Here is a 23,417-nt window from a genome sequence, read left to right as displayed (position 1 = left end):
TACACGCCTGGGGTTTCACTATTATGTGGAGGGAACATGGGCTTGAGATTCTAAATAGGAAACTTCTGGGAAATACTGGGTGGAGGCTGGGGGGTGAAATGGGGGAGGCCAGGGGAATTACAGACTGCTAAAGGCAGAGACTGAGCTTAGGAGTCACTGGGCTGGAGCATGGAGGACAAACCCATGGTCCCAGGCCAGGGAAGCCGGCTCCGAGCTAGTGCACCCCTGGCTCATGGCGCACACGGGCAGCAAGATGGTCCCCTGCCCCAGCTGTTGCAGTCCCACAGCAACTCCTGTAGTTTTCCTTGGCTCAGAGAAGCAGAGGCATCCCCTGAGCCCTGGCCCCCTCTACCGCAAAGCAACTGGCTTCCATTACCCCTGACAGCTCCAGAGCAACAGCCCAGCCCCCGGCCCCAGCCTGGCTCTGTGCCGTTCCCTTTTATGGTGAAGCTGAGGGAAAGCAAGCAGTGAGGGGGGAGCAGGATCTCCCTGGGGCAGAGGGCTGTAGAGCTCCAGTGCCCCTCCCCTCACCAGAGACCCTCAGACATCTACCCACAGTCTTCTTTCTCCTCAGTGATCCACTCTGCTCAGGACCCACAACCCCTCTTGCTCGTCCCAGCCCTTCCCCCCGACCCCCTCCCTCACATCCGGGGGGTGATTTCCCACTTGGCTCAAGTCCCACGGTTTGGGTTTTGATTCCGGGAGGGTCCGCCCTATTTCCGACGCCCACCTCTGGGGGTGGGGTGGAGGGAGCGAGCCCGTGTTAGGGAGGCACCGGTCAGATCAGAGGCAGGATCCTTCCACTTGGCGGCTGTGAGGCAAAAAGGCAGGCGCCGAGGAGAGGAGCACCCGGCCACCCCAGCTCTCTCCCCATTCTGCACCGCCTCTCACCCCCCTCTCTGCTGCCGGGGCCAGGGAGGGGACCCTGAGGGCAGGGCCCAAAGGAAGCACCTGGCTGGGCCGAGCCGGGAAGCGGAGGGTGGGCAGCAGCGCGGGGGGCCAGGGCAGGAAGGGGGGGTCGGAGTCTAGGGGTCGGGCCGAGCCTCTCACCCCGCCACGCCGCCGCACCCTCGCCCGCCGCTGGGCTCCGGGGAGGCGGCCACGGGTCAGCTGGGTCCCCCGCCGCGCCAGCTGCGGCCAGCTGCCTCCCGCTGCCTCCCGCCGGCCCTAGGCGCGCGTCCGCGGCTCGCCCGCCCCCTACGGCGGGCCGTCCCTCCGCAGCCCCGCCCGAGACCCCGCCCCTTGCGATGCGCGCGGGGAGCAGGCGAGACGGCGGGGCTAGAGAGCCCGTTCCGACCGAGCGGCAGGCCGGAAGTGCCTGGTTTGGGCTTGCGCTCGCGCTACCAACTTCCGGGCCGGGACTCCTACCTCCAGCTAGTACGCGGACCGCATCGCGGGGAGCCCGGCTGATCAGGTGAGAGGCACGCAAGCGGGCTCCACGGCGCTTCGGCGGTGGCTGGTCCTGGGGGCGAGGACGGGTCTCGGCCTGGGCGACGAGTGCGCGGGCCTCGGGCTCAGTCCCTCCTCTTCTCCGCAGGATGATCACAGACGTGCAGCTCGCCATTTTCGCCAACATGCTGGGCGTGTCGCTCTTCCTGCTTGTCGTTCTCTATCACTACGTGGCCGTCAACAATCCCAAGAAGCAGGAATGAAAGTGGCGCTTTCTCCGCCCCAGGTAACGGTCCGGGGCTTAGCGCCCAGCCCCCGGAGAGTGGAGTGGCGAGGCCGCGCCAGGGCCTGCAGGGTTCGAAACTTCAAATCAGAAAGTGTCGGGCCAAGCATGATACAGTCCAGAACTGAGCCCCTTTATCCACACACAGTAGGGAGAGCCTTGCAGTGCCCTGCCCTCTCTCCGTTAAACTGCTCCCTGCTAGAATGGGGGTGAGTTTCCTAATCCTCCTCGGCCCCCGTCTTCATGGTACCCCCATGCCCAGGTTGCGGGTTTGGCTACAGTGAGGCACTAACACCGGTAGGAGTAAAGGTGCTGAGGATGCCATACAAGTGTGAGGATTTGGGCTCTTCACTGAAGGAGTTCTCACCTCCCTAAGGTTGTTTAGGCTTTTATTTAGGCTGAATTTGTGCGTGTGTGTGTGCGTGGTTGTAAAGATGTAGAATTCTATTTCCGTGTTCTGGGGCAAGGGGCACTGAGTTAGCGGTTGGCTACTGTAGACCCAAGTCCTAGGGAAAGGTGGGGGTGTGGGGGAACCTTAAGTGTGGGTCAAAAATGTAAAGGGGGGACAGGCTGGATGGGAGTTGATGCTTGAAGGATTTCCCCAGAGGAAAGCTGCAGCATTTTCCTTACCTCGGGTCTTTCCCCCTCTTTTCTAGGGTTCCAGGACATAGTCTGAGGCAAGATGGAGGGTATGAGGGGCCTTCACACTTCACTTCATCCCTCTACCCATCACAGCATACAAAGCAACTACACCTGGATTTTTCCAAACAACTTTTATTTCCTCAAAGTCTTCCTTAACCCTATGGAACAAGAAGCTGCCACTGAGTAGGGCCCAGTATAGGGGTTTCTTTTCTACTCCCTCCCCCCAATATAAAAATATAGATATATTTTTTTGTGGTCCCAAAATCTTGTGCTGTGGAGGGAGGGATGGGGTAGCAGGTTCCTGCTTTGTCCTGTCTCAAGGTGATGCTCTGCGATGCCTCAGAAGAGTGTGGCTGGCATTCCAAGGAGTTATGGTTGTCACATGGAATCAACAGCTGAGGGAGGGGACTAGCACATTCCCCACTGTGTTCCCATCTTGGGGCTGAATACTGGGCATGAAGGTTGAGGCATCAGACCCGGGGAGAGACAGTGAGTGGGGGAGATTTAGGGACAAAACAAACCTCAGGTTGGCCCAAGGGCCCCCCGCTGTAACAAATCCGGGACTGGGAGTCAGACAGACTACAGGAAATAGGAGAAAAGGCAGGGGCAGAGCGGGGCCGTGGGGGCCCGGCCTGAGGCAGCCTGCAACAGAGAAGAGAGAGGAATCAGGGTTGTGAAAACTCTGCCCCTCTTCTGGTCTGTTTGCCAGGGGCTGGGAGATGAGAAGGCGAGATGGGTAAGGATAGAGGGGTTGAGCACTGCACAGTGGGCTGATGCTGGAACGAGCCAGCTCCTAGGCCTTAGGCCCTAACAAGAAGTTGTTTTCTTGTCTGTTTGGAGGGAAGACTGAGGCCATGATGGGAAAAAATTCAGGGACAAGATTCTTAATGAAAGTACCTTTAGTCTTTTGGGAGTCAGGGGGAGTAGGGAAGGAAGAAAATGGTCCTGAACGGCAGAAGTGGGAATGAAGGGATAGAAGTGAGGTGGGGTGAGGGACTGGACCCAGGTGCTCACCCTGGTGCAGAGTGGGGTCCCGGCTCCGGCTCACTGCTCTCCCTGGTCCGGGGTATAGGGGATGTGAGGCCAGAAGAGCCGCTCATCCCTCTGCGAGTCGGCGGTGAGCCCCGGCCCAACCTGGGCCTAGCCTGTATGGATACGGGGTGGGCTAAGAGGCTGGATTCTTCCATGAACTGTTTTGCTTCTGGGTTTGCTTCTAGAGTTTCCATGCGTAAGAATGTAGTATAGGGGACAACATAGGTATTGGGACCTTGAATTTCTGGGCACTGTCCTTGGCTGAGAAGGTAAGGCAGGATAATAGCTAGAGAATTCTTGGGTTCAGTCTATGACTCCAAGTCTTAATTAACTAGGGGAGGCAAAAGGATCCAGTGTTCAACCTCCATGGTTGTATCATGGCTAACATCTGGCTAAATAGAGAAGCAGTGTATGGAAAGCAGCTGGAGAATCGGGAGGTCTCCCTCGGAGCCTTGCGTGCCTCAGCCCCTGCCAGAGCAGCTTCGGCTGCACCCATCCAGTCTCTGCCTGTACCCAGCTTTAGCCAACTTAGCATGGGGAACCGGACTGAATTGGAGTTGGTGGCACAGCTGTTCTTAGGAGCAGCAACCAGATGTGTTACCTGGGGAATCCGGGACCCCTCCTGGCGGGAACTCTCTTCGGGCAGGTCTGGGCAGAAAGAGAGGAGAAGCTAAGGGCAGGGGCAGGCAAAGCCAAAGCCAGCAGGCTGAGGTTGGGGTATGTCTGGCAGGGACATGGGTTGGAAAGCAAGCAAGAGACCTGGCTGAAGGGACTGGGGGCACTGGACAGACAGAGGCACTCAGGCACCAGAGTAGCTTTCTGATATGGTTGAGGGGAGAGGCTGAAAGCAGTGCTGAGCATTTTCCCTCCCACTGCCCAGATGAACAGTGCCTTGCTGGGCTCTGCCAGGGTTGTTTTACTGGGGGGCTGGGGAAGACCCAAAAGTGTTACCTGCAACCGTGTCCTGATACAGGGGATCCGAGGTCCTAGCAGCCCTTTCCCAATCACCATGACAGCCTCTGGCTTGTCCCCTGAGGACAGGAGTGAGCAGCTGCTCCCTAGGAAACAAAGGAAACATCAGGGTAGGGGACCGTGGAGAAGAAGAGGTAACTTCCTTTAGATCAGGGTTTTCTCAGGATTGGCAATATTGACATTTTGGGCTGGATAATTCTTTGTTGTGGGGGGCTGTCTTGTGCACTGTAGAATGTTACGCAGCATTCCTGGCCTCTACCCACTGGATAGCATTTCTTCTTCCCCTGCCCCTTCTCCACTGTAACAACCAGAAATGTCGTCAGACCTTGCCACGTGTTCCCTAGCGGGCAAAACGGCCCCTGGTTGAGAAGCACGGCATGCTCCAGTCTGGTCCAAGGGCTGGAGTAGCAGCTTGCATCTTGAATCACAGCGCATCAAGCCGAGCCACTCTGAATTTATAGAGCTAAGAGCCTATCCCATCCAAATGAGTAAGTGTTTTAAGGATCAAGTAAGTACCCAAGACTGGTGGATTGAGGGCTACCCATTGAAGACAGTTGACAGGTTGGGAGTTACGGACTCTGAGGGAGTTATAAGGTGTTGGGTTGGAGTCTTAGGACTCCTTCCCATCCAGTCCTTTACACAGCTGGGGGTATAACTTAAAAGGAGAGCAGGTGGCCTAGGTTTTATGTGGATGATGGGGTTACACAGCATTTGCTGTGATGACAGGTGAAAGACCTATGTCTTTTTCATTCTTCAGTTTTGTCTAAACTGGAGTCAGGAAGCTCCAAGTAGCAGGTACTTGGGTTGTTCAGCTTTAAAAATGAGGATTAAGTGGGGTACTGTGCTTAGGGCAGCGCCTGCCACATAGCAGACACTCAGGACATGGTGACTTATCAGTTTATTATACAAAGACAGTTTCCAGCTCCCTGTACAAGGGCATAGGTGCTCTCGGGGTTTAGGATAATCCAGGAGGGTAAGTGATGTCCCTGCTGTGCAGAGGGCTGCATGACATCAGGTCAAGAAAGAAGTCCAGGTCAGGTGGCACGGGAGCTGAAGGGACTGGTTTAAGCCTAGCAGGGAGCCTGGTCTATACCCTCGGTGGTAGGGAAGGAAGGAGGCTGGCCCACCCAGATCTCGGTGGCCATGGGTACAGACCTGATATGCTGAGTGAACTGGGCAGCAGACAGGAGCCCATGCTGGGTGAGGAGGCCGGGCTAGAACTAGCGGGATTTGGGGACGGGGCCGGGATGCTTGAAGTAGGGCGATGGGTCAGTGGCTGCTGCCGCCGTCTCCTGTCCTGGCTTCGGGGCTCTGAGGGGAAGGGACATAGGAGAGAAAAGGGCAAATAAGCGAGGCCCTGGCGCTCCACTGTCGTGCTGGCGCCACCTGCCAGGAGATGCTGGCTCTCAGGCTTGTCATCACGCCAGCACCCCTCTTCAGAAGCAAATCTCAGATGGGTAGAAGGACCTCTGACATTTATTCCAGTTATCCAGGCGACAGCCAGCCCTCATCCGCCTCTCCGTGGCTAACCAGTCTGCTCACTCACCAGTTCATTTCTGAACAGTTCAGTTCTCTTCTGGCAGAGAAGTGATTGAGCTTGGCTTCTGAAACATGGCTCCCCTAGGTTCTCCTACCTCTAACTGCCCCTCTTCGTCTGCTCTTCCTGCCCCCAAATACCAGTGCTCACCCACCCCCGCCAATTCTACTCTTGGTCCCCTCCTGCTCTGTATACTCTCAACTCTCAAGCTGCTCGCTAGCCCTTTCCCTGGGATGGCAGGTCAGCGGTCCACTGGCCTCTCTACCTGCTAGTCTCTCGTGACCCCAGCAAAACTCATTTTCTCCCATCCTTCCTTTTGTTCTTATCTTGGTGAAAAATGGGCTAGAAACCTTGTTTCATCTTTTGACTCCTCGCTTAGATTTTGATTCGTGTTTAACCAAATCTGGCAAACACTGCCGCAGCCTTCGCTGGGATTCCTCCTTCATTCTCCCTTGCCTTGGCCCGTGTCCAGATACAGGTCTTTGTCTCTCTCATCAGGCTTTTGGAAAAAAAAAAAAAAAAAAACCCTGCTGGTCGCCCTAGCTTGAATCCCTTCCCTTTTAACAAGCTGTCTTTCACACTGGTGCCAGAAATTATTCCAAAGCCTAGACCTGATCAAAAATTATTTGGTTCAGGCCAGGGGGAGATACTGAAGGTCTTTTAAAGGATAAAGTCTCAACCTTTCAACATGGCCTTCAGAGCTCCACCCGCTGTGGTTCCAGGCTGCCCGCCCTTGATAGCATGCTGACTTGATCCTTTGTCCCCTCTGCTGTTGCCCCTGCGGCTGCAGCCCTGTGGTTCTCTGCAGCGTCGGTTTCCTCTCCTAGTCAAACTTCACAGGCCCCACCTCAGATGTCACCTCAGTGAAGCCTCCTTGACCATCACAGGTAGAATTAACTGTTCCCCTTCGTTGTCCTTTGTTCACCTGGCTAGTAATCGTTTATGGGTTTTGTCTCCTTAATGAAATAAGTTAGTACATGTAAAGTACTTATGCTAATGCCTGGCACATAGTACTCAATAAATCTTCACTAGTATTTCTACTTGAAACTTGAATCTCTTGAGGATAGAGACTTTGTCTTTTCCAGTCTACACATCCCAATGCCTACAAAATTCTGCCTAGAAAACCAGAGACTTTAGTAAAGGTTTCGTTTTCCTGAATAGCAGACACCCACTATAGACCACGGGCTGCCTCAGTAATCTCTCTGAGCCTAAGGACACAGGCTTATCCCCTGTGTGGCAGCTCTCTCTGGTCCATTCCTTGTGGCTAAAGCGTCACTGCTACGAGTTCTGAGAGCAGATGGTGGCTGGATTGGGTAGGGAGGCTTTTGGGTTTGGCAGGTCCTTCACATCACAGAGGGACAGCAGGTGCCAAAATGCTCTCAGACCAAATGGGCTATTAACCTTCATGGAACTGAATTCAGTGGCGGTCCCAGGATGCCAGTTGGCCCCTGACAAAGCAACATGTATTAGATGGAAAACATCTCTAATTCAGGATGTAGGTGACAATAACTTGTCCAGCTATACTCAGCAGTAGCTAGCAGTGACAAGCTACTTTTGGAAGTCCCAAACCAGATTTTTAAAAACTGATACTTCTATGAATAAGGAATAGAAAAAAGGGAGAGATTTCAGGACAGAAACTAGCTTTGAGAAGTTTGCTGAGAGGCTGGGTATCAGCTATAGCCAAGAGTCAGAAATAACCAGACCTGTCAACTATGCGTCCATAATAAACACCAACAGACCTCAGGGTGCTAATAAGAGGTGACACAGCAGTGAAAGAGAGCAGAAGTCAGAGACTCATGGCCACAGTCAAATAACCTGAAGTGTTACCCACCACCAATGACTTAGAAATACCGCAGAACCCAGACCTGGGTAATTCTTTAGTAAAACAATGGTATCAGGATGATGTCCAAATGACAGTGCATAATAGGCAGAAATGAACCTGAACTTGATGAAGGATGGAAATAGTTTCTAGAGGATCTGAGGAATACCTATACACAGGGGTATGCTGAAATCATGTAAAGGATGAAGCCTCACCTATCCCAGGAAAGGTAAGAAAGAGCAAGTAAGAAAGCAAATGATAGCCTTTGGGACATTTGTAGGTTGTAGCAAGAACTGAGAAACACTCCGGAAGGTATGAAGCAAAACAGGCATTTGGTGTAAAAACTGTCAGTGTGAATGTAGGTGTTCTGGGAAGGATACTACGGATACAACTCAAGAATCCTGCCCTTATGAGAGTTTAAGGATGGGAGACCAGTCTGGTTTAGGAGAGAGGCCTAATATGGAAAGGATAAAGCATTTAAAGATCACATTTTAACTCTCACTTCGACTGTCTTAAAACCTGGCCAGGCCTGCCTCTAGACTTGGCAGTGTGAGCACACAGCCCAATTTCTCATGTTTTGACTTCTGGCCCCTGGTATAATCAGGCCTTCTCAGTCCCCACTGAGATGGTTTAAGGGAGGAGCCCCAAGTATTTCTTGGTTCTAAACTCTAGAGTCAGTGGCTTAAGGCTGAGTGCAGAGTGATACGTGAATCAGCTTTGCTTCCAGACGTCGTGAGACTGTTCTTATGGTAATCAGCCAGAGATTCCATTTTGGGAGTGGGAGGATAACCCTGGGGCGAGGGTCTGAGGTGGAGGTGGACTGCCCTCCCCAGTGCAGAAGTTAGGTCTCACCACTTCGAGGTCTGGCATCATGCCCCCCCTTCCCCCAGACCTCTTTGTAACTGGCCCTCCGTGTAGCGCCCTAGATCTGACTGAGTCACTGGCACGGCCGTGGGCCTCACTGATGCCCTCTGGAGGGGGGGAGGGTGAGACCAGCTTTTACTTGGCTTTCCACTTCCTGCCTTTTATTCCTTCAACACGTATTTGCTGGTCATTTAATCAGTGCTAGGCGCTAAGGGAATAAATGGATGTGTCAGGAGACGTCCTGCCCTCAGATAAGCTTTCATCTGCCCTTCACCACGAAACTTGTTTGCAGCAGAGAAAGAAGCAGGATGGTGCTGGAGGCATTCTTCCTGTCCTGTGACTCGCTTTTCACAGGCGCCTCCACTTGCCGTGGGGCTTGGCCTGCTCTGCCAGGACCGGCCCGTCTGCTGAGCCACAGCGCAACAGAGGCCAGGAAAGAGTTCTAGTAGCCGCAGGCAGAAGGGCCGGAGCTGGGAGGGAGGACTGGGCAGCGGAAGGGCACCAGCTGACCGCCTCCACTTTGAGCTTGCCTCTTTTACCCCAGGGGCCCGCCAGATGGGCCAGGTTGTTCTTGAGAGGGACTTGCCTGGATCCAGGGCCAGGACTAGGAGGAAGCACGTAGGGTGCACCACGTGAGAAGGCCTTGGCCTGACCCTGAGTCCTGGGTGCCCCACTGGCCTCACCTTAGTCCTATGCCCTGCAGGACTGACCGGAGAAGCCGATTGACTTATCCACTCTGTCCCCAGCAGGCCTGCCTTCGAGCTCTGCTTGCACCTCCTTTTGCACCAGCATCTTGCAGGCTTTCGGCTTCCCTGACTCAGTCGTGGACTAGCTATTCCCATGGCCTCGCCTTCCTTGGCTCGGCGAGCGCTTCTGCGCCTGCTGGCTTGGAGCTTGCCCGCAGAGCCAGGAAGGTGCTGCTCAGGACCTGCTTTGCAGCTGGGGGAACTAGGTTAGCTGGCTGGCACTGCGGTCAGAGGGTGCCGGGGGTCAGGGCTTCCTCAGAGGCTCTTGCAGCCTTCTGTCCCAGGGACGTTCTCGTTCACCCCCGAGTTGCCTTACACGTTGGCCTTCTAAAATGTCACCCTCCAGCCTTGAGCATGGAACCTCCAGACTAGTTCCTGAACCTCTGCTTTAAGCTTCTGGCTGGCTGCCTAGATCTTTTCTGAAGTGTTCTGGATAGCACAGTCTCACGCTCTGTTTTAGCCAGTAAAGGGTAGTTGTAAATTAAATGTATAGTTAAGTGTGATATGATTTTTATACGTTAGTGGAAAATTTCTCATAAATTTCCAAGTCAGAAAAAAATCCTTTGTTAAATCGCAGTCTCAGTTTTGGGTTTGGACAGTACAGCTGCTTTATAGTTAGGTCTCAGAGATACGGGAGCTGTGTTCTTCCTACCCTGGAAGCCAGAGTGTGCCTGGATGTGGCGGGAGCCAGAGAGCAGATGTGTGGAGCCAGGAAATAGCACAAAGCTACAGGACAGATCAGCTGGACAAAGTTGTTTCTCCGAGGGTTGGTGGAAGCAGCCCAGGCCAGATACCACAGTGTGCACTGCAGGTCCCTATCCTAAGCCAGGCCTAGTCTCCTATCCTGGAGTCCTATCAGGGATTTTAGATGAAGCAGCAAACATTGTAGCACTTGGAGTCAAGATTCCAGCACTCTGACCTTTTCATCTCCTTAGAGTATTCCTGTTTGGTCTCATTAGTAACCCCCTTCTCAACCTTCTATGACTTTAGAGACATAGTTTCTCAGGTCTTACAAATATGGACGCAAGTCCCCAGGTGTCTCTTACTCTTTTTTTCTGCTTCTTAGTTCATCCCCCTGGGGGGACATCGCCTCTCACTTGTTTTACCTGCATGTGTGGATGACGCCTAGATCCAACCTTGTTGTCACCTTTTCTACAGGCTGGCTCTTTTTTCTGCTTGCAGGACACCTCCATATAGTTAGCCCGTGACATCCAAACATGTCTAGAATAAATAAGCTCAACATTTTTTCTTCCAAACAATGTCTTAATATCACCATGACTCTTTCCTTTGGCTGATAGCCTTGAAGCTCTTAGTCTGCCCTTCTTCCATCATCACCGAACCCTGCCACCTCTATTTCTGATACATATATTCCTCTCTCCTTCCCGGACCCTGGTACAGCCATTAGCCATCTCATGGATAAACTACAGCGAGGATTCCCCTCCCCCTGCCTGCCCAATCCACACAGTTCACAGGCTGCTCTTCCATACATGTTTTGTTCTCATCATTCTCTGAAGCACACAATCGCTGCTATGTCTCCGTTAACTCATAATCTTTGTTTTCAAGACATTTCAACTTCTTCCTCCTGCCTCTCTTCACCTAATTTCGGTGCTGAAGGGCTTGGCCCTTTGAGCCAGCTGGGTATGTTTGCTTCTTGTCCTCTCTACCAGAAGTGCTGGTCCTGGCTACCATTGTCATCCTGGAATGTTTCTATCAGGCCATATACTACCATCCATTCTTCAAAACCATTTCTCAACTGAGCATTTGGCTAATTACTCTTGAGTTTATCTACGACAGTGGCTCCCCAAGTCCCCTGTGTTTATAATGAGTGTGTGCTTTTATGTTCTGTTGACTGTTTTAGGTCTGTTTCCTGTAAGGAAATCCTTGTACTGAATATGCACATTTTCTCTTAGTTATCTGCGGGAAGTAACAGAGACACAGAATACATGTCCCTCACTGAAGGGGGGTGGGGGTGGGGGTGAGAATAAAATACTGATTTGAAACTGCCTAGAATCCTCCAGGGAGGACCTGGACCTAGAGAGGACTCTTTCCTATTTCTCTTTTGTAGTCAGGGAAGGGGGATCTAGGACGATGACATTCCTTCCCAGGAAGTATGAGTGAAGAGGTATGAGAGGCTGACAAGAAAGAAAGAAGGAAAAGAAATGAGAGGAAGTTTGAATAGTAAGCAGCTTGAGTAACGGCTGCCACTAACAGCTGTGAGATCCTGGACAAGTCCCCTTCCACAGCCTCCGTTTTCTCCCCAGAGAAATGGAGAAACACCATCCATCCCACAGGTCCCTGTGAGGATCAAATGAAATGTATATGCGATACTGTTTTGTTCACTGTTTAATGCTATTTAAATACATAGCGTTAGTATTACTTTAATACTGTCCTTCCAACACAGTGTACAAAAGCATCCTGTCCCAGTGATGGGAGAATCCCAAAGAACGGGGCTTGGAACGTAAGCAGGATAACGGCGTTGCTTATCAGGGATAAAAGGTCCCACTGGTCAAAGCCGCTCTCCCCCTGTGCTGCTCTACCCGGCGCAGGCAGATTCCCACAGCCCAGTGCGAGCTTCTCGTCTGTCCCGGGGAAGCGCTAAGCAGGGCGAGTGCAGCCCGAAGACCCACAGAACCCTTAGCCCCAGCTAACAAGCCTCCATGCTCTGGCAGGGTTTCTCCAGCCCAGAGGCCACCAACAATACTGATCTGGGGCTTAGCGTATTTCTAGAAGTGGCACCGCAGCAGTCTCTCCCCACCAAAGTCTGAGTCACTCCCCAGGAATGGCTCCACAGCCCGCCTCTTCTTTTTCCCTAAAGGCCCATCTGTTTCTGTTACACATCTGAAACCCAGAATCTCTCATCAGGCAGGGTCTCCTCAAGCCCAGCCCAGGGGGACTGATGCCCCGTTGAGTAGCGGCGGCCGCTGCCGGAAAGGCCAGACTGTTGCTTAGTAAGCCTCAGCCAGAAGCTGTCTGTAGTTCTTCCATTTTTCGTTGGAAGAGTTGGAATCCTTCTGATACCACTTTCTGAACAGGCTCTGAAGCCAGGGACAGTGTCATCTCCCAGAGGCCTCGGCTAGGGCTCTCCGGCTCTACGGTGCCGCAGCTTGCGTCGTGAGGACGTTTCCTTACACTGCTCCCGACAGGACAGACTGATGCCGGCCCTGCCGCGGAGCCTCCGCGCTTCAGCGTGGCCCCTGCTCCAGCTCGGGATCTGGCCTCGGAAAGCCCCCTGCTTCCCAGCACGGGCCGCAGCCCCGGGGCCCAGGCCTCCCGCCCGGGCCACACACACTACCGCTCGGGAGCTCGTGGCGCAGGGAACACCAAGGTCGCAGGAGAGGCTGCAGATGCTGCTAGAAACTAATTTTATTGATTGAGCCCTTGGTCCCAGCCAAGCGTGTAGCTTCAAGCTCTCACTTCCCCCAGCAATGCCCCAAACAACCGAACAGCTGTTGCAGGGCCTCCCAGACCGGCTTACCTCTGACAGGGCCCAGCACCCGGTGGCTGCCCTTTGGAGTGCTGCAGCCCAGGCCTGGCAGCCCGGGAGGCCGGCTGCCATGAAAAGGAAAGCTGGGGGGGTTCTTCATCTGTGGGGAGCTCTGCTGGCTGCCGCCGCTGCCCCCACCGCTTGTGCCGGTGCTGCAGCTGCGCGCCCGGCTCGAGGGGCTTTCAGAGCAGGAGGCAGGCAAGCCGCTGCACAAAAGCAGAGGCCGGTTAACCCTGGGCCTGGGAGGCTGTGTCCCGAGGCTGTCCCCAGGGTCTGATGCTCAGTAAAGCAGCGCCGGGGGGACGGGCACGCGGACCCGTTGCAAGGGAGAAGGGAGGAGTTTGCGTCCACAGACGAGGTGTCCGACCCGGGGCATACCGGCTGGTCCCACACATAGCTGCTCTCGCCGAGAGCGCCCCGAGAGCTATAGGGCTGGCTCTGGCAGCTTTAAGTCCCAGTGAATTCCCCTCTTATTCCCTCGTGCTGGCCCTTGGACCCCCGCGTCGTTCCCAAGCCCTGGAAGCCAAGACCTTGCCCCCACCACCACTGCAATTTTGTGCAGGGCTCTTGAGTAGGGGATCCCCTGGCCTGGTTCTCAGATGCCTAGGAAGTACGTAGCTCCAGGTAAAAGGGAAAAGGACCCCATTTTCAAAAAATGCATTAATCTTACCAATTTTAATTTACTCTGAAAATATTCACGATGTGGGCCTTTTGGATAGGGGAGGAACACAAATCCCTTGGAACTTCTTGCTCTAAGGTCCTGTTCCACTTTCATACCCTCTCCTCCTTCCACCCTGCGGGTCTTACCTGTTACTTTTGGGTGGAGTTCGAGCGCCTCTCTTCTTGTTGACACCCACGTTCATAGTGCTCAGGCCTCGGCTGCTGCGCACATGTTTTAGCATCCAGGCACGGAGGTTCGTGAGGCTGCTGTGCTCGGACAGTACGATCCGGGGCCACGGATTGCATTCTGCCATGTCCAGGGCCGCAATGGCCATAGCTCGTCCCACCTGCGGGGTGGCCCAGTTTGGCTCAGCACCCAGGACTTGCAACCCAGGCCGCCGTGTCGGGGTGCCCTAGCACAGCACAGTGGCAGAGGAGGCCAGGCCTCACATTTTCTCAGTGGGTGCCCCCAATTTTGTGCCAGGGCTGTTTATCTCAGCAGATTTAAAGCTGTTCCCTAAACCGTTGCTCATTTGGGGGCCCTCATCCTTTATGGGCAAGAGCAGGTGTGCTTTCTGGCTGGCACCAGGAAGGAACTCTAGCGGAAGGCGCCTCGAGCTCTTCAATAACCTGCAGCTCTTTCTACTTCTCTTGTGTGCCCTAGGAGCCCAGAGGTCATCAAGACCAGTGTACGTAGAGGCGATGCTTTTAAGCCCAGGAGTGAACAAACCCAGCAGGAGGAGGAAGATGAGCTCAGAGGCAAAGAATCTGACTCAGATGTGCCGGGGATTCTCTGTGGTACAGGGTCAGAAATAGCGCCTACTCATCCTCTCCATACCATGACAGCCAAGGCCCGGCCCTGACACGAGCTGAGGAATAGAACTCCCAGGGCGAGATGGTGACAGTGGTGAGCCTCTCTTCAAGGGACCTGAGTCAGGCCGCACGAGCAAAGGCCCTTCCAGACTTGGAGGTCCCCCCTTTCCCCACGTACCCCGTGCCTCCATACCTGCTCGAACAGCTCCACGGTGTATCTGGAGGGGAAGGCCGGCGGGGGAGGGGGGCTGGCACGCCCGTTGTCATGGCAGGCGGCAGGGATGCTGTTCACCGAGCGCCCAGTGTTGTAGTTGCATTCCAGTGTGTAGCTAAGACACAGAGACCTTTATCAGTGTCCTGCCTGGACAGAATCAGGACAGCACCATGGGGCACAGCCTCGGTGGTCTAAGAAGTAATCACCTGGAACAAAGTACTAATAAGACCTAGCCTCGGCACAGTCTGGCATACCCAGGAAGTCCCCAAAAGACAGAGTCCTGGACCAAAGACAGTGATGCTAATGATGAGCCTGTCTTTAGAGAAGGCTTGCGCTGTCCCCTGCTCCTTAGACAGCCTAGATTGGGTGGTGGTTTCCTTAGGGAAGGTACTTCGTCAGCTACACCCCAGCTTCCAGCCAACCTGTGGATTATCCCTGAGGCTTTGTAGATTGCAACCCGGCCGCTTCCCTCCTTCGACTGGCCATCCCTGCGGTCTCGGGCGTACATGTTCTTCTCCGAGAAATTGCAGCCCTGGAAGTCGAAGTGTGCGGAGTTCAAGGAGATGAGCTTTGGATACAGCATATTTTCCACCTGTTTGGGGGAGGGAAAAGGCAACTCAGGAGAGACAGACAGAAGGGAGGAATGGCGGGCAAGGAAGAGATGGCAAGCAGGGGGCTGTGGGACTAAACCCACGGCAGATACCATTACAACCATCAGCAGTAGGCAGCATTCTGGAATTCTCACCGTATGCCTGATATGATTTCCAGGTGTTGGAAAGGTACAAATCCGCCTCTTTTTAAGCTCTTAGCTTCTTCTCTCCAATAATGCAAACTTGTCCTTTCCCCCTGGATTCCCAAACTCTACAATAAAGACCTTCGTTCAAAGGTCATGATGTGATGACTGAGACAAAGCCCCAGTGCCAACCCTTCTCGGCCCTTCGAAGCTTGTCTGGAGGTAGAATATCTCTTGCAGCCACAGGCCTTCCAGCCAAAAGGCCACCTTCCCTCTGTCTGTGGCCTAAGCTTTATCTCCTGACCTGCCACAGCCCCCACACTCCCATGACAATCCGGGGATTCCTACCTGGGTGCTCTCGTCACTAAAGCTGTTGCCATACATGAAGCAGCCCCTTTTGGAAGCATGTCCATGCAGGTCCACGTAGTAAGCGACACCACTCTCTTTAGGGGGGATGGTGTCGGGGGTCGGCTGCTCAGCCTCAGCGGACTGTTGGGGCATAATCCACACACCGCTGGGCTTCTGTTCTGCTGGCTTGGTCTGCGTCCAGGCTTCAGGGTTGTCCCCGTCAGATGCGTGACCGAGGTGAGCTTCATTTTGGAGATTGTTAGCTTTCTCGAGGTCGGAAAGGGGAGCATGTGGAGGGAGCCGGGGACTGTGCTGGTGCTCAGAGGGACTCTGGGAGTTCAGACGGGAGTGCACGTGGTGGTAGAGAAGCACGGCTTTGGCCCCGTAGATGGCTGGGTGCAGGGCCACGTCAGGCTTCAGGTACTGACGGTTCAGATTCACTCCACGCGAGTCTGTGCTGTAGGAGGACAGGGACTGAAGCGGGCTCAAGAGGGCTGGGCCAGTGGGGGAGACGTGAGTGTGGTTGGAAGGGAGACCATGGGAGATGGACTTATAAAATGAGAGGCTCAGGCTGCATGAGGAAGGCAAGCATTGAGGACAGGCCCTCTCCCTGATCTGCTGTCACCCCTACCATAGACCTAAGCACAGCTCCCTGCACCCAGTGGAACCTGCAGTTATTCTAACTACTTCCAGAGAGTGCCACGAGATGTGCCACCTTCCTTCTCTGGTCACTGCACAAGGAGATGGGCTTGCCCTTGTTCGGGTGCAAGAGGACTGTTATGCAGGAGAAGTTAAAGCTGACAGTGTCTCACTGAGGTGGAGGACACGAGGGGGACTGGGAGCAATCCTGACAGGCTGGGGAGGCTGCTTACCGGTAGTGGCCCCGGACCACACCATCGGGGTTCAACATGGGAATCAGCTTAAAGACAAAGAGGCGACGCAGGGTTTGGGCCCGGGGGTCATCAGGTCGAAGGATGAAGTCCAGAAAGCCATTGAAGACAAAGCTAGATGGAGTCTCCCCAGGGTGTACCCTACTGCTTAAGAAGAATATCTGAGGTGGAGAGGAGAGCGGTCATTAGGCCAGTCACGCTAGAGGTCCACCCTGACAGGATATGGGGCGGGGGTGGGCAGGAGTAGCCACTGGATTTCCAGCTGGCCGAGTCTGCAGGTGGAGTGGGAGCGGCCACGCTTGCCTCCCAGTGCAGGCTAAGGCAGTGGCCAGGGTGCTCAGAGAGAACGCGGCCTGAAGCTGTCAGCAGGGCCTGGGGCTAAGGAGAGGCCCAGGTACTATCTCTCGGCTATGCTCCCACTCACCCTCTTGCCTGTGAAACAGAATGGCCGGGGGGTGGCGACATCAGGAAATAGCTGCTCTAGACGGGGCTCTCGGTCTTCTCGGAGCCCATGGCACGACGTGATGGTTAGCAGATCTACACGAAGTCCATCCAGGGAATAGCAAAGGATCTCCCGGTGGTAGTAGATGGTATCCAGGGGACTGTGGGGACAAAAATCATTAAGCCAGGGGAATTCCCTAAAGTCCTAACAAGAGGTGAGCCTCATCACCAGCCTAGGATTTGTAGGATCTGGTCTTTTACCTTAACCTTTGGGACCTTAAGGTCCCTCACAATGTTAAATGAGGCTGAGGATTTGGGTGGTCTGCATTGCTAGGATGCAGAGTACAGGACAGGATGAACTTACTGTTTTCTCCCCAGCTTATGGCTCCCTACGATAGATGACTTTGTGTACACGGCTGCCCTCTGTTGGACAGAAAAAAAGGTGTGCTGGGCAATGGCAGTGCTAAGTTCTGGATAACTGATGGGAGCTGGGATATTAAGAGGCTTGAACTGGGCAGGTGGATGAGTGGAATGTAGGTGGTGGTACGGTGAGATCAAGGTCATACACCTATTTGTCAAAGGTACCCAAAGTCCCACATTCTGTACAGAAAAAAGAACTGGTGACATTTATGGTTCAGGGCTCCTGGGGCAAGTTCCAGAAGTAGCAGAGGTGCTGTCTGGTCCGGGACTGTGTGGCAGGAGTAAGGACGGGGGCGGCACCTGCTATGGGTAGGGTGGTTCTCCAGAAAGCGCTGGTCTAGCTGGTTTAGCAAATCCTGGCAGTCACTGTAGGAGAAGGGGTAGCAGAAGGCGAAGAAGGTGGTGGCCCCACGGCCCTCCACGAAACGGTGAACAAAGGATAACACAAACTGCGTCTCTGTCATCTGAGGAGCAGAGAAGGAAGAGGGAGGGGCCGTTGGTGTGAGAACTAAGATCCTACTGGGATCACCAGGAACTGACCCTACACCCTCAGCACAGTGACCAACTTCCCTCCCTCTGGAACTTTCCATAGGACAGCCGGCTCCTTCTAGGCTTCCTGAGGCAGGGGCTTATCTTGGGACTGCAGCTAGCACTGGAGGGAAAGCGGATACCAAAACCGGGTGTGCCGCCTGCCTGGTACTCCGTATTGAGGCTAACTCCTCTTTCCTGTCCCTCCTCTACTTTTAGTTCCCCAGTCCGTCTTTCCTCCTCACGGAGAACTTACCTCAAACGTGGGCCGATCTCGAATGCGTTCCCAGCGCGGCCGGGTGGGCAGTGTGCGCACAAAGGGGGCCATGCCCTGGGAATACAGCTTGCTTTGCTTATTCATGTTCATAATGTTGATCTTGATGAGTTTCCCTGGAGTTCCTCCCCGGACACTGAAGTAGAACCATGACCTGCGGGCCGGGGGAGAAACAGGACACTGGATACTGAGGGTTGGAGGGAGGGTATGTGGGACAGCTGGAGCAAGCGAAATTGGGAAAGGCCTGTTCAGTAGAGGGGAGGCAAGGAGAGAGGGAGGAGGGTTGAGAGAGGAAGGGTAGTGAACTGTAAGTCAGAGAGCTGACTGAGCAGGGATTTGGGGACACGGACATCTACTCTCTTCTCTTTCTTCCGCCCTCCACTACTTTCCTCTTACCTGTTCCCATTCTCAAATTCTGTTTCGGCACAGTCTGGTCGGGTCCACACGTTGAACTCGTAGTCAGGGGAAGAGGCAATGCTGCTGATGGGGGCTGATGCCCCACCTGCTCCTCCTTCCCCATCGCTAGACACAGATTCCACCTTCTCCACGTGGGCTAGGTTCCCTGAATCAAAGCGAGAACTGAACAACAAGCCCCCACAGCGCAGCTCCATGGTGAGGCTGGGAAAGCATCCTCCTGCCCACTCTGGCCCTGAGAGCTGGGGAAAAATTGGGGGGGGGGGGGACGTAGGAAGGAGAGGAAGAAAAATAAAAACAAGTTTTTTGGGTATCTCCTGATAAATGAAAGCTATTCTTAGGGAGTGCCCTAAGAAGCAACAGGCTCTTTCCACCTCAGAAAAGGGAGAAGTGGCCTTCTGGCAAAGACTAAGAGAAAGCAGTATTCTGTCCCCACACTAAGGGTTTATAACTGACCTAAAAGGACCCCATTTTACAACAGCTTGGCTATTCCAAAATGAAGTACTCAATGGCTTAACTATGTTGAGAAATGCTAGATTCTAAACTTTTCTGCAGCCCAAAGGTTAGAGAATAACATTAGAGAAGTCCGATTTCCCACACCTAGCCCAGATAAACCCACCACCACCCGTGGCCATCTTGAGAGATGGCCGTTCTGGATCTCTGGTTCCTGGACTGGCTTCCCCCCTCTCCAGCAGAGCGGAGAGAACCAAGTTCCAAGTTTAAATGGGCAGCTGCTTCTCTCCACTCCTCTGTCCTCACAGGCATTCGGTCGGTTGCTCCCCTGAGCCCTGGAAGGGCTGGGTCTTCCTTCTTTTTTTTGTTACTACCTTATGCCTGTTATGAAAGAAAACTAGAGAACTGCGGCCTTTGCCAAGACAAAAGAAACTGGGCAGTAGCCGCCTGCTCACCTGGAGACAGTAGCTCAATTCCAGTTAGGGCATGGGTTTGTCTGCAGCCCCCTCCCGCCCTGCAAAGCACTGGAGTCCCTGAAAAAGCTACGCTGGCAGTAGTTGTGGGTGAGGGATGGGTATCTTGAGCACCCCTAAAAAAGTGGCTGGTAGACACCCACTTGGGGGCAAGGGGTGGCTTCTCGACCCTCGACTCCGACAGACCCTCGCCTCACACTGATCGAGCTCGCCCAGGGCAGGGTGGGGTTCGGAGGCATGGAGGGGCGAGACAGACTCACACTCGAGGAGGGACTGGGGGGCCTGAGACGCGGCCCCGGGCGTGGGGGTGGGGCCGGGGAGGCCCGGGCCGGGAGGGGGGGCGGGGCGGCATTCCAGAGGGACTCCGGGCTGAAAGGGGCTGACCAGGGGGCGGGGCCGGGGCCGGCGGGGCCCGCGCTCCACCCAGCGCCCCTCACCTCTCTCGGGGCCGGCGATCCCGCTCCCTCTCCCGCTAGCGAGGCGCCACCTCGGGCCCCGGCACCCGGGCCCTCCACCCAGGACCCAAACAAAACCCGAGCGCCGCGGTGCCGGGACCCCGCTCTGCCAGGAAACAAGAAGTCTCTCGCCTATTGGCCGCGGGTACAGCTGGCTACCCGCCCAGTAAGGCTCGCTGCCATTGGTCAGCACGCAGGGGTTCCCTCGCACGTTAGCGGGTACCTGAGCCAGTGGCGTTTGGGGGCTCGGCCGGCGGGTCGGGCCGGAGGGTTCCACCGCATCTTCTCAGAAGACGGTTAACGGCCTGCCGGCCAAGAGGAGGAAAACGCAAAGTGACCAGGAAATAAACGGGAAAAGACTCACCTGCAAAATAAAAGGACAATGTGCGAAGCTAATCATTGCCCACCCTACTCCTCCGTGTATTACAAAACACCTTCCTGGGTCAGCGGATCTCCCGCTATTAAGGGATCCTTTGATGCACGGGGCAAAAAAAGCCTGAGTGGAGGATGCGGGCATCGATCCCGCTACCTCTCGCATGCTAAGCGAGCGCTCTACCATTTGAGCTAATCCCCCGCTTGCTGCCGTTCCTCTTCCCTTTGCCTTACAGGCTGTTCTGGGCTGGCCGCTGACCCGAGGACCGACCGTAGTTCAAGACGTTTATATAGCAGAGTACGGTGGGGGTCATGGGCAAAATTTTTTAAAGCAGGCATATAATAATCACACGTAAGTAATAGTAATACATATCTTCGCATCTAACCCACAAGAGCGCGGGATTGGATCCTGACTACGTACCGCACGTGTGTTTTACCGAACAGCTGCAGCGCTCCTGCAAACGCACAGCGGGCGTCTGAGTGAAACTTTCTCCCTACGGGATAATTGAATTAAGCGGAGGCTAAAAAGATCATACGAAGTCCTTCGAGCCGGAATCGAACCAGCGACCTAAGGATTGCCGCAACTCACTCCACTACAGTCCTCCGCTCTACCAACTGAGCTATCGAAGGCTCCGCTGGTCCCAGCACCTGCCAGTTCCTCCCTAATGCTTACCAAGGCCGCACCGCTCTGACAGGATCTAAGGGGCTTTGAGGACGGCTGCCCCCCCCCCCCGCACTTTATAGAGGAGCTCGCCCCGCCGAGCCCCCCCATGTCGCACAGAACAAAGGAAGCCGGAAACAGAAGTGCGAGCAAAGGACCCACTTCTCAACTCTGGACGAAGGAAATGCGCAATACACTTCCCTTCCATTTCCCTACTTTTTACAAAACAAAACAAAAACCCCGGCCCCTCCTCACCCCCCGTGGCTTTTATGGGATTGCGGACGCTTTGAGATCCCGCCTGCACCCTCGGGCTGCTGGGCAGCATTTTCCCCGCGCCGCGGGGACGCAGCGTGCTCCGCAGTTGCAAGGCGCAAGCCCCGGTTGCAAAGCCGAGGGTTTACTTTCGTTATTTGGTCTAATTTTCCCTTGGGTGTCTCGGGGGCGCCAATAAAATCCTACTGCTCTCCCGACGTGAAGGACATTCATTCGGTCAGTTAACCACCGTTTGGTCAGGATCTTTCGTTCTGGCTGGAGCATGAGAAGGCCGGACCACCGAGCTCCCAGCGGCGTGCCGGCGGCGCCCGTCCCGCGGCGCACAAACCCGGCGGTTCGGGGCCCCGAGCGGGGCCGAGCCCACCCCGCCGCCCCTGCCCCTACCCCGTCACGCCTTCGCGCCTCTTTCCAGGGGCCTGGAATGCCAGCCTCCACTCCTCTGCCCACCAGAAGTTCCTGGGCCTTTGAAACAAACCTAATACCCGGGTCCCGGGTAAAGCCTTGCTTGGTGGTTGGCGGGGCGGGTGTGCGGGAAGAGCTGGGCCATTCCCCGCCCTGCGGCCTGTGCTACCTGGAGTCAGTCGCCCTGCGCAAATCCAGGTCGGGGGATGGTTTCAGGCCCATTCGCAGCTCCGACACTTTATGGGCACTCTCAGGCTGGTGTTTAAATCCGACGTCTCTGCTCATTGAGCACAGCACCGCTTTGACCCTTGCGCCCACCCACAATGCAAGTGGTTGACGTCTTCCCACCAATTTCTTGGTTTAACCTCATTCTGTTGCTGCAAATGCTACCATTGTGTCCGAGAGCGTTAACTTGGCTAGTTTTCTTGGCTCGGCGTTTAGCGTGCTGGCTGGCTCTCTTTCTTGAGGGGAGGGGATGCTGGGAAACAACATATTCACTTATGCTGACTTTGTTTTGTGGGAGAGATTCCCATAACGTACCATTAGCCATTTTAAAGTATGAACAATTCAGTGCCACTCAGTGCATTCACAGTATGGTGCAAATTATCACTTCTCTCTAGTTTTCAAACTTTTTTTTTTTTTTTAATCACTCTAGGAGAACATCCTGTACCCTTTAAGCCATCATTCCCCACCACCGCTTCCTCCGTACCCCGGCAACCACTAACCTGCTTTTGCTCTACCGATTTGCCTATTCTGGCAAATAAAATATGGGACCCTTTTTGTCTGATTTCTTTCACTTGTCATAGTGTTTTTGAAACTCATGTGTCAGCACCTCCTCCCTTTTAATGGCTGAGTAATATTCCACTGTAGCATTATACCATTTTGTTTATCCATTCATCTATTGATGGGCATTTCGGCTGTTTCCACCTTTTGGCTTTCATGAATCAAAGTGCTATTAACATTCGTGTAGGAGTTTCTGTGTGGATATATGTATTTATCTTGGGTGTATACCCGGGAGTGGAATTGTTGGGGTTTATGGTAATTATATGTTTAGCTCTTTGAGGAACTGCCAAACTGTTTTCCACAATGGCTGAGCCATTTTCCATCCCCACCAGCAGTGTAGGAGGGTTTCAGTTTCTTGCCGACATTCTTCTGTTTTTTATTATAGCCAATATTACAACAAATTGAGCTCAATTAATTATAAGAATTTTCCTATGTTATTAAAAATTCTTTAAAATCATCATTCAAATAACCATTTCCCATTTTGGTTTTACAAAAATTTTATCATAATGTTCATCTTATTATTATTGGACACAGTTTACATCCAAATTTTAATTACTACTACTACTACTACTACTACTACAATAAATGTTCTTATACATAAATCTTTGTCCATATTTCTCTTCTCTAGTCTCTAGAATATATTTTCAGGAGTGGAATTACTTGGTAAAATAGTATGGAACTTTTAAACCTTTTGATATTACCAAATTACTTCCCAGAAACATTACACTGATTTCTAGTACAGCATTTACTGAGTATATTATCACTTAAAAATCTTTGGCAAAAGGAAGTGGTAACTTATTTGAAATTTGCACTTTGCCAATGAAATGGACTTTAAGTCTATTGTTTATTTGCATTTTTAAATGAATTGTCTTCTTTCCATATTTTTCTTGTTGTGTTTAGGCTTTTCTTGATTTGTAAGAGTTCTTTAACATTAAGGATGTATATGTGATAAGCTCAGTAAGGAAATGGAGGCCTTGATCAATGCACCAACTAGACCTAACAGACATGCACGGAACCTTCCACCCAACAATAGCAAAATACA

At 53.6% G+C, this 23,417-nt stretch overlaps 2 protein-coding genes and 2 non-coding genes across 13 annotated transcripts; 1 reads left to right on the top strand and 3 right to left on the bottom strand.

The window, feature by feature from the left end:
- The first annotated feature begins 1,268 nt into the window (after positions 1 to 1,268).
- Positions 1,269 to 2,559, top strand: OST4 (oligosaccharyltransferase complex subunit 4, non-catalytic). The gene is made up of 3 exons (XM_032391591.1): positions 1,269 to 1,414; positions 1,538 to 1,675; positions 2,329 to 2,559. The coding sequence occupies exon 2, from the start codon at positions 1,539 to 1,541 to the stop codon at positions 1,650 to 1,652; it is 114 nt and encodes a 37-aa protein (XP_032247482.1). The 5' UTR covers positions 1,269 to 1,414; position 1,538; the 3' UTR covers positions 1,653 to 1,675; positions 2,329 to 2,559.
- Positions 1,627 to 21,904, bottom strand: AGBL5 (ATP/GTP binding protein like 5). 10 transcript variants are annotated; one of them, XM_032391586.1, is made up of 17 exons: positions 21,762 to 21,904; positions 20,108 to 20,248; positions 18,486 to 18,745; positions 18,072 to 18,243; positions 17,588 to 17,751; positions 16,851 to 17,028; positions 16,409 to 16,587; positions 15,537 to 15,993; positions 14,878 to 15,047; positions 14,435 to 14,570; positions 13,576 to 13,775; positions 12,760 to 12,974; positions 5,474 to 5,629; positions 4,298 to 4,404; positions 3,329 to 3,459; positions 2,836 to 2,956; positions 1,627 to 1,737 (listed from the first exon to the last, which is right to left on the bottom strand). In XM_032391586.1, the coding sequence occupies exons 3-17, from the start codon at positions 18,698 to 18,700 to the stop codon at positions 1,627 to 1,629; spliced, it is 2,712 nt and encodes a 903-aa protein (XP_032247477.1). In that variant the 5' UTR covers positions 18,701 to 18,745; positions 20,108 to 20,248; positions 21,762 to 21,904. The 10 variants fall into 10 exon arrangements, with proteins under 10 accessions (XP_032247477.1, XP_032247481.1, XP_032247470.1 ...); XM_032391590.1 differs by lacking the exon at positions 1,627 to 1,737 and adding an exon at positions 3,948 to 3,994 and having other exon boundaries at positions 2,661 to 2,956; XM_032391579.1 differs by lacking the exon at positions 1,627 to 1,737 and having other exon boundaries at positions 2,661 to 2,956; positions 3,948 to 4,404.
- Positions 20,386 to 20,458, bottom strand: TRNAA-AGC. The gene has a single exon. It is a non-coding gene; the product is annotated as a tRNA-Ala (tRNA).
- TRNAY-GUA lies at positions 20,797 to 20,886 on the bottom strand. Its single transcript is given in 2 exon segments — positions 20,797 to 20,832; positions 20,850 to 20,886. It is a non-coding gene; the product is annotated as a tRNA-Tyr (tRNA).
- Positions 21,905 to 23,417: the final 1,513 nt, after the last annotated feature.

This window comes from Phoca vitulina, unplaced genomic scaffold (genome assembly GCF_004348235.1).
Source record: "Phoca vitulina isolate PV1807 unplaced genomic scaffold, GSC_HSeal_1.0 scaffold63, whole genome shotgun sequence".
NCBI classification, from domain to species: domain Eukaryota; kingdom Metazoa; phylum Chordata; class Mammalia; order Carnivora; family Phocidae; genus Phoca; species Phoca vitulina.
Note: the sequence above shows the minus strand (reverse complement) of the source record. Positions and strands in the feature narration are given on the sequence as shown.

Excerpts from the sequence above, each read along its gene's own strand:
- OST4 (XM_032391591.1), top strand. The coding sequence starts at position 1,539 with ATGATCACAGACGTGCAGCTCGCCATTTTCGCCAACATGCTGGGCGTG.
- AGBL5 (XM_032391579.1), bottom strand. The coding sequence starts at position 18,700 with ATGGAGCTGCGCTGTGGGGGCTTGTTGTTCAGTTCTCGCTTTGATTCA. Across the intron at positions 16,588-16,850 it reads TCTGTTTCACAGGCAAGAGG|ATATTCTTCTTAAGCAGTAG; the intron begins GTGAGTGGGAGC and ends TCTCCACCTCAG. Across the intron at positions 4,405-5,473 it reads CAGTTCACTCAGCATATCAG|GGAGCAGCTGCTCACTCCTG; the intron begins GTCTGTACCCAT and ends TTTGTTTCCTAG.